At 41.4% G+C, this 9,974-nt stretch overlaps 1 protein-coding gene across 1 annotated transcript; it reads left to right on the top strand.

Moving 5' to 3' along the window:
* Positions 1 to 221: 221 nt before the first annotated feature.
* On the top strand, positions 222 to 1,851 carry CX3CR1 (C-X3-C motif chemokine receptor 1). Its single transcript, XM_074898128.1, has one exon. The coding sequence runs from the start codon at positions 222 to 224 to the stop codon at positions 1,284 to 1,286; it is 1,065 nt and encodes a 354-aa protein (XP_074754229.1). The 3' UTR covers positions 1,287 to 1,851.
* Positions 1,852 to 9,974: the final 8,123 nt, after the last annotated feature.

Here is a 9,974-nt window from a genome sequence, read left to right as displayed (position 1 = left end):
TTTCCTAGCCTAATTTTAGTGAAGTACATGTACCAGCAGAGTCTGGGCTTCTGTTAGTAACTACTATCACCTCCACAGCAATACAACGTGCGCTAATACAAATAGTGACGAAATCCCAAAGCAGGCGTGTTGGTGAGGCCTCTCAGTATTTTACCATAGCAGACACTCAATACCTCTCTGTCTAACATTATCTCTTTTCCCTTTTCATGTTGCCTCTAGCCATGACAGAAGCATTCACAGAAACAACAGCTGAATACGCTTATGATGAACGTGCTTTTTCCTGCAATAAGACTGACATCCAAGAATTTGGGAAAATATTTCTGCCAATATTTTACATTGCAGTCTTTGCTCTTGGCCTCACAGGGAATCTAATGGTGATTTTTGCCATTGTAAAAGAAGGCAGTAAAAAAAGCATCACCAATGTCTATCTCCTGAATTTGGCTATCTCAGACCTTCTCTTTGTGATCTCCCTCCCCTTCTGGGCTTCCAACACAGTGCGTGGATGGACCCTTGGGACTATTCCGTGCACAGCTGTTTCCTCACTGTATTACATTGGTTTCTTTGGGGGTATGTTCTTCATCACTGTTATCAGTATCGACAGATACTTGGCCATTGTCCGGGCAACATATTCTCTGAAATCAAGAACAGTGAAACATGGCTTTCTTATAACCTGTGGTGTATGGGCAATAGCGGTTTTGGTTTCAGTGCCACATTTTGTGTTCTCCCAGCTGGTAGAAAACGACTGCATTTCTGCCTTTCCCCAGGAGCTGGAGAACATCTGGCCAGTGTTCTGCAATGCGGAGCTGAACACCATCGGCTTCTTCATCCCAGTCTGTATCATATGCTATTGCTACTGTGGGATCATCAGAACCCTGGTGTCCTGCAAAAATCAGAAAAAAACACGAGCCGTAAAACTGATCTTGATTGTGGTGGTTGTGTTTTTTCTGTTTTGGTCCCCCTACAATGTACTGATTTTTCTAGAGACTTTAAAGCACTATGAGTTATTCACAAGTTGCAACCAAATTAAATCATTGGACTATGCAATGCACCTGACTGAAACCATTGCATTCAGTCACTGTTGTCTCAATCCTTTTATCTATGCCTTTGCTGGGGAAAAATTCAGGAAATACCTTTATCATGTCTGCCTGAAGTACTGTCCATGCCTGTGTTTCTGTGGACCCTGCAGTCGCTACCAGGTCACCTATTCAGCCAGCTATGCAGAAAGTGTCGTGAACAGCAACATAACCCTGAACACCAGCGACCAGGATGGCTCTGTCTTCGTCTAAAAGCCTCTGTGAAGAAGATATGTGTGTAACTATGCCTTCTGCACAGCTAGCCACTGCTGAGGAACTGCCCTTCCCCATATGAAGAGACTTAATGGCTGCACTGAATTACTGACATGCCTTTTGTTAAGCATTAAATATTCTAAAACAGTAAAGATCTTAGAAAAAAAGGAGTACAATATGTCAACGCTGAACATGGGATCAAATCAAGAGAGAAGAAGAGGGAATGTAGAAGCAAAAGCAGTGATCTGTGCCTAGAACAGGAAGTGGAGAAGAATTTAAGGATAGGAAAGCTATTAAATGGTTTAATCATCAAAACTTGTACATACACTGGTGTATGCATGTGGTAAAATGTACATAGGCCTAAACTCACTTTTTAAGGGAAGAGAGATCTCTTTAATGAATGGCAGGTGACTGGTAGCAAATGGGAATCTTTTTTATAGTAAAGGGGTATATTTTTGATGCTATATATCCAAATGGAAGTGATTCTGGGATTATTGAATGCAATAAATGTTTTATTTGTGCTTTCATAGCAAATAAAAACCGAGTGTTTTTTTTTTTTTTTAAAAAAGTTATTTCTGAATACACGCTTAGTGCCACCAGTGTTTATAGCATGCAATAATCAGAGCAAGGACCATCCTTAAGGATTTGGGACCTGACCTGGAGCTGATCCAAGCCAGCAGGCATATCTCCTGATTTCCATGGGCTGTGGCCTGAGCCAAAGGCCAGAGTTAGGTGGAGCCCTTCCCTTGGCACATCCCCAAGTGCTCTGCTGAGCGAGGGGCTGCCAGCTTGATCAACGGACATCAGTGCACACTGGGACAATGGGAACTGGAGGTACATGTTTGGGGATCATTGTGCTTGGTCCAAATATGGCATGATCAAGCCCTGAATTGCTTGCAGAGCACAGAAAGTATGTGATTCACACCTGTGCTTTGCTTGCCACATGTTGTAAATACCAACTGTGTCTATACCATCAGAGACATGGACTTTCGGGACAAAATAACCACTTGCCCATGCCGCTTACTACAACCTTCCTCAACCTTTGTGGCCTCCCCTGTCAGAGCTGATTTCCCAAGGAAGTCTGCAGGTGTACTCAGATTTAATGTGTCCCAGAGGACACATTTATCATGTGCACTCCACAGCCTCCAAATATCCTTTTTACTCTTGCAGTGACAATTCATTGTGGGGTGGAAAATGTCAATCAAACAACTGAGAGTCCTTCCCCAGGGGCCTCCCTGACAGTCTTCTGCCATCGTCTTCTGCAAGAGCAAAGGAGATTTTTGTTGGCACTGTGGACTGGAGTTAGGTGAATGGAAAAAGGACTGTTGCCATCCCTGAAGCTGAGATCACCTTACAAGGAAAAATCAAGGGCCAATCTTAAAAAATGAGTCCATGACAATGGAACCCTATTGCTATACCCTGATGAACTGGCAATATGTCAAATCTGAAGAAATAACACTCACTTTCCAACTAGACATGAGTTGTTCTAGAGTATCACTGGGAGGAGTAGGCCCTTTCTTTGTGGGCCTTAGTACCACCTTGTTTCTAACAAAGCTTAGAAGAGAGCCTCTCCATTGAGCAACTTTCCATAGACAATAATTTCACAAATATTAAATACTCAATTTTTTGCTACTGAACATTCAGCACACTCTACAGTTCAAAAGTCCCTTTTCATAAAGTGCCTTGTATCAGGAGTAAATATATTCTATATGCTCAACTTTTAAAATTTCAGCTATAAGTGGACTTCCAGACTTACTAAGATTGTGTAGCATGAATGTCACTTGAAGTTAAATAACTTTTCAAAATTAAGACTATCTAAGCAAGTGAGATAAGACAACTCTCTGTCCCCACCACCAAGCAAGTGGTATTTTTTAAATGGCATTTTTACAATTTATTTTTTTTTTTTTAAATGCTAAGATGTGCAGAAAGAAAGACAAAGGTACTCTGAGACTAAACAAGAAGTCATCTGCATGAAATCAGCCTTAAGAGGGTGGATTGCCAGGCTGAGCAATGCAATCTCCCTTGGATTATTTAACTTTCCTTTTATTTTTCAGAAAATGGTGAGTTACTGAGTGGGAAGAGTAAAGGGCACTTTTAAATGTGATCCATGTGCTGTCTCCAGAGTGAAAGGTGCAAGCCCAAAGCTTTCTGCTAGCTCTCTAGGAAAGGAAAGCATTTTCCTGCCTAGTCCCAGTGGTTTCCCAGGAATACTACCCATCACCAGCACAGAGCACCAAAGCACACAGGCCTTCCAGATGCATGTCCCTCTGGCAGTGCAGACTTGCTACTGTGAGTCAAACTGCCTTGACAGGCCTCGTCCTCTGCAAGCTGCAGTGTGTGAAACTGCATCTGCAAAAATCCTTCACTTCCAAGTCAAGGGTCCCTCCTGACAACCCACGCTCTGTCTCTTTGCCTCCCTGTGCGATGGAAGACTTCCAGGGATTGCCAACATAATATAATGAATTTTTATGCCACATATTTTCAAGTTATTATATAGAATTTGCTATTTACATGCAAGGTCCTATTGCTTAATATTTGAGCATTTGTATAAGATTAAAAGCTTCAGGGGGGTTTCTAGGCATTGGAATCTGCAACAAATAGCTAGTTTATGCAGATGCTTCCTCATAGCAGAAGTGATAAATCTTTGAAAACCCACTGAAAACCCAAATCGACACTTTAGTTTTGTTTGCATTAGCAGGAAGAGTTTTGTTGTAATTGTCCCTTAAAAAACTTCAGCCTCCACGAAGCATACCAATGCTCTGAGGGCAGCCAGTAGCAAACTTTGCCAGGACTGGATTCAGCTGCAGCAGAGAAGGCATTGCTGTTCTTCGCTGTGCTGCACCATGCCAGCATGCATGGGAAGCGGCAGCCCTGCAGCTCCTGCCCACACCATGCCTCTGTTGTGATTTGTGACAGCTAATATTGTGTAGTTTCCCGTGTTTCTGCTAATTTTATACATTACACAACTCGGGCTATTCTTTGCATCATTCGAGCCTGACTGAAAGCCTACTGATGTCTCTTTAAGTTCCTCCACTGGACTTTGAGTTAATTGTAGCCTCTATTTAAAGATAGTACTTCTCTTTCAAAACCTTTGCAGCAGGACACTGGTGCTATCTATCTGCCCAGCTGGTCTACAACATAAACTTTTCTATGTACAGCACTCATGCTGCATATATCCTTAGACTGGATCAACACATCTCTGAGGACCAGCAACATCCAGACCCTACCCATTACATGTGAGAAAGTAAAGCAGTTTCTCAGTATGGGATAAAACCTTTTCATCTGCCATAAATTAAGAATATACTTGCATACTTAGTAAGTCACAATTTACACATGAAAATGCACACACACATGCACGCTTGTTATATCCATTGAATAGTTTTTGGTTGTGCAAAAAGGAGACAGGAAATACCTGGGTTTGGTGGGGGGATTGGGCTTTGGGGTTTTGAGGGGTGGTGAGCTATCTTTGCATCTTATTTTTTCATCAACTTTTTTCCTGTTTGAAAATCACATTGACACTTAACATAAATCTTTTCCTAGCTGGGTTACAGTTTGAGGAACTAATAAAACCTGAATCCAAATTTTCTCAGCAGGTTCACAACTATACTTCATGTTCTATTTATAAATAGGATGAACAAGACACATATTTAGCCAAATTGCTTGCAGTGAGATACACGGACATCATTATATTTTTTAGGTGCCACTGCAAATCCCTCTCATCCACATATGTGTTATGATTTAGGCCCTGCCGGGGCCGGAGACCACATTGCCATTGTCCCTCCCCCACCCCTGGACCGAGTAGGCCACAAACTCTGGGGTTGAAATACGGGTAAATTTAATACAACAGTGTAATAAACAATCTGAACAACAACAATAGCAATAATAACAACAATAAATAGTAATAACAGTAACCAAGACAAAAGATATACAGAGAAATACCACAGTGAACACAGCCAGCCCACTGCGCGTGCTTCCTGCGACCAAAGCCACAAAGGAAAGCTTCCCGCACTCCCGTGCCGGACCTGACATCAGGGATGAATAACCCGGCTGGAGATCCCTTCCCCCTCTCTGCTGGGGAAACTTAACCCTATCCTAGCCGAACCAGGACAATATGACAGTCCGAAAATCATAGGATTGATAGTTCTTCAAGCTGATTTCTTTTCATTGACCTCTTGGGGTTTTTAACTTTTACATAAAACTTAGAAATGTAGCCACTGAGAGCATCACACTGATCATTTTCAACACTGACATTAGAAGGAGTCGCTACCCACATATTTTCTTTCAGTTTAGAATTTGCTGGGGGTGGATCTGAAGTCTTGGTCCAGGGTAATCTGAAGTTTTGAGGCTTTATTTCACAAATAAACTATTTATAAACACATTGGTTATGGGTTAAGTTCTGTCATTTCCATTTTGTCTCGATCACCTTTGTGAGGTCCCTCACTGATATCTCATAGGTAATACAAAATTGTCCTAGCAGGACACTCACTCTGTTGCCAACAAAGGGACAAGTCCCAAATCCAGCTATCACTAAAAATCAAAGGAGAGTCTTCCAACGAAAATAAGTTACCAGTTTTATTCTCCCCAAATTTGAATTCTAGAAGTTGCACTATCTCTACCCACCATTGCTTTTGCAGTTCCTAGCTGCTAATATTTTTCCTCTGTACTTATTGTACAAACATGGTGCCAAAGGCCATTTACATGCCACTTCTAGAATGGCCACATTTTAGTAGTGAATATTTTCTGTATTAAGGACTTACCCAGTCCTGCGCAAAGATTTACTGTTTGCACTTCAGTTTCTTAACTCTGTAGGACACCCAGAACTGTAATGATAACCTGTGACTTTGAGAGTTATTATTTTTGAATTCAAATCTGGTAATCAAAGCTAAAATTGAGAACAATTTATAACTATTAAAGGATGGCTTCTGACACTTGTCACATACATACAACTTCTGTTGAAGTTGGTAATAATTCTGCTGCCATTGTTAATAAGAACTTCCTAATTTACTTGGTAACTACTATAAGGGCTTGGTTTTCAACATACACACATCCAAACCTCAAGACTCGGGTTTTGCGGTGTCAGTGTTAACGCACTGTTTTCAACATGGAACAAAATATCCACCAACTGCCCCTGTGTAATTTTGTTTGTTACACTAATATTCAATACACAAATGTCAATGTATTGTATTTGTCAGTTGTCTCCCTAAAGAAATACTGTGAAATTGCTCCCATTGGACATGGGGAAAATGGTTTGCTTGTGAAGAACAGTTTGCATTTACCGAATTTCCAACCTTCAATCATCAGGAAGCAGCACATCAACTTTATATCACTGATGGCAGAGGTTAGCGAACAGGATAGAGAATGCAAGCAAGGACTCTGGCACAGCTTTTTCATTGCACAGGGGATATTATCCACTTGCCAACTGCAGTTGTAACTGCAACAGTCTGTTTTCCACCCCACTCAGATTTTTTAAGTCTCTGGTAAGTTGTTACTGCTTCATACTCAGATGCAACTCAGTAGTCCAGCTACATACAGGTCCATATGCAGGCAACTGAAAGAAGCTGCATTTCTCACACAAGAAGTTTGCTTTTAGCCCATAAATGCCACGTTTACTACATTAAAATTAAAGTCAGAAGCACTGACACAAATAAATGGCAGCACACTTTGCAACGGCCATGATTTGCAGGGCACATCAGAGGACACTGACAAAGCTGATGAAGCAGAACAGTAGATGGCTCCACACATCTGTTGACAAGACAGCTGCTTCTAGTGTCAGACATGTGCTGCTATTTCTATGTGCAATTTCGTATGCACTTTACCAGCACAGTTCCTTACATATAAGAACTGCTTGAAACCCTGAGCTGCAGCCTCAGTTTTTTTTCTGGGCTCCAACAAGCTGGGAGCAACCTAGAGGAAATGGCATGTCTAGTAGGCACCTGGAGCAGGTTGTTGCACCACCTTTGTCCACAGCACTTTGCCATCCCCTCTGCCCTGGGCAATCACTGAGCAACGTAGACACCAACTTGACCGTGGCAGGAGCACATGGCAGTAGGGAGCATTTCCCACTGGAGGGGCCTCAAGCAATAGTCTTAATGGCCTAAAAACACTCAGGGATGGGGAATTGGGTAAGTGTGCATAGGACTCACTTTTTCAGCACTTCCTAAGGACAGATGAAGGATCTTCACCAGCACGTTTTCTTTGTCCTGGAAGGAAGGTGTCTGAGGAGGCTCAAAGCTGAGTTTGTCTGTTTTGTAAACTTCAGTATTAGAGCTCACTAAAATTTGACCAGGTCATAAGCCCTGAGTGACCTCAGAGCCCCTCTCCAGCGAGTCTTTGCTTTATTATGGCCCCTCTCCCCCTTGGGGTCCTATCTTACGAAATGGGTATCCTCATCCTGCTGTCAGCTGATTTTTTTCTAAGGGAGCATTCATTTGAATCATTAAGGCTCACCATCACTTGTCTCTTGTTCAGTTCTGTCTTCTTGGTCCTGTTGCTGGTCCCTGCTCTCCAGACTCTCCTGGTAGCTCAGGTTTCAGGAGGATACAGTGCAAGGGATGGATAAATTACAAGCAACCATAACGACAACTCTGAATGCATAGGCCACAGTTTACAGATCAAATCAGATTCAGAAAAGGCAACTGCAGGCAGTGACATACATCCTTTTATGCAAGGCTAACAGCACCTGGAGCCAAGTATTTCCAGAGTCACCATAAGCTCTCACTACCCCTGTAATCACTCTTGCTCACGCAGGACCCTCTGTCCTAAGCTCGCTCCATCATTTCTTCTGCCCATCTTTAGTGGCAATGCTTTCTTCGTATTTCCACCAGAGGGTAGCATTATTAAACTCTATCAGACTCGGAAGTCATTCATGGTAAAGGAGGACACCCAGCTGGAGTCACTGATGAAAAAGTACAGAATGTGAAAAATATATTTATGAAAACTAAGAAAAAATGAGTCACTACATTCTTCTGCTGGAAGAAATAAAAATTTCTTCGAGTTTTATTACTTGTTATTGAGCAAATGAGAGCCTGTGGATGCTAGTTAACTACCAGCGGTTTCACCAACAGTTCACAGAACACATTGGAATATCTTGTGAATCACAAAGACAAAACAGACGTTTCAATGAAAACGTCTTATTGTTGCTATCACAGTTTTATTTCAGTGCCCTGAGTGGTTTCCCCTGCTAATAAAAATGAACTGAATATTACATAAATTGGCTGTACAGCTTGTCTTGAAGAGGACTTGCAGTGACACAGCTTTTACCATGTCAGCATAGTGCCTGGGTCTTAACAGACATAGAAAGATTAATAATTGGTAAGAGCAAGACTGGTTCTTTCTTAGACTTGATTGTCTGCAAATACTTTGGGTTTTCTAACTGGCTTCCTTTATGTTATAACTTCCATGTGAGAAACATGGCAGGAGAGACTGCAAAGATAGTTGTGTAGATGTTTAAATAACAAGGCCAGTTATTTAATAAGCTTTTTAAAGCTACCAACAACTACAGTGTTTGAGACTTGGGAGCACTACCACAAAGCAAACAGAAAACAAAGCCATTACACCAGAACACCATCATTCCTCTGTATCTAAACTAATCGCAATACATCAAACAAACTGGCTTCAGAAGACCTCTCCTATTCACTGCTGACTTGTCTTTTTTTTTTCCTTTTTTTTCCTTAGGAGAGACTAGCCTTTAATGGGGACATCATAGTGATGGTTAGAGGTTGTTCGGGAAATGTAAAATAATTGTATCTCAGGTATCAACTGCTCCTCATAGGAGACAGCCCAAATTTATCATTTTCCTGTAGAAACAGCTTGGGAACATTTGATAGATCACTGAACAACACAAAGAAAGCTCCTCACAGTGTCATTTCACATTTAAGAAGAACACAATTCATGGTTTTTGCATCAGTGATTTTTATTTTAAGCAAAATTCCGCATACAAAAGGACTGTTTCTGTCATGTTTGAGGTTTGAAGTTTCAGTTCTTTTTTTACGAGGAGTTCTGAATATAGCCGCTTTGCAAGCACAGCACATGAAAAGAAAGCAAATTAGGCTGAGGAAAACAATGGCCAATACCATTCACAGAATCGCCCATGGATACTAACAGCAGAATGTGTAGGACTGGACCACTGGAAAAGAAAAAAAAAAAGATGCGGGGACTTGCAACTTAACAGTGTTGAGCAAAGAAAACATGTTTTGAGCTTAAATCTTTTGCTTGTCCGCACAAACAGCTGTCTTAGCCAAAGAAAATTCATATGTTGAAAAAAAGTGAGGTAAATTGTAAGTGAATCACCTGGGATAACAGTGTAGATAGTGGCTGTCTCTAAAACTAGGAAATTAACTTTCCTTTTTTGTTCTCTGTCAGATTGCTGCAGTTTTAGTCAAGCACAGGAAATTTGGAATAAATTGAAAATTACAAGGAAAGGAACTGCACGATAGGTGGCACAAATACTTTGCTAACGAGCAAGGATGGGAACCACAGATGTGCAAACTGTGATTCAAATTCACTTGAATTTCAAAAGAAGAACTGCACAAGGCCTGACCATGCAAGAAGGAGTTGGCCACTTGATGGACAGGACAGTTTGTTGAGAAAGGTAATCATTTGCCGAGCTGTAACGTTGGCAGCCTGGATCCTGCGCTGATCCACACAGTCAGTCAAAATACTGATTTTTGCAATTGTTGGCCATCTTTA

The sequence above is a fragment of the Athene noctua genome, chromosome 2 (genome assembly GCF_965140245.1).
Source record: "Athene noctua chromosome 2, bAthNoc1.hap1.1, whole genome shotgun sequence".
Taxonomy (NCBI): domain Eukaryota; kingdom Metazoa; phylum Chordata; class Aves; order Strigiformes; family Strigidae; genus Athene; species Athene noctua.
This window is presented reverse-complemented; position numbering and strand designations above follow the sequence as displayed.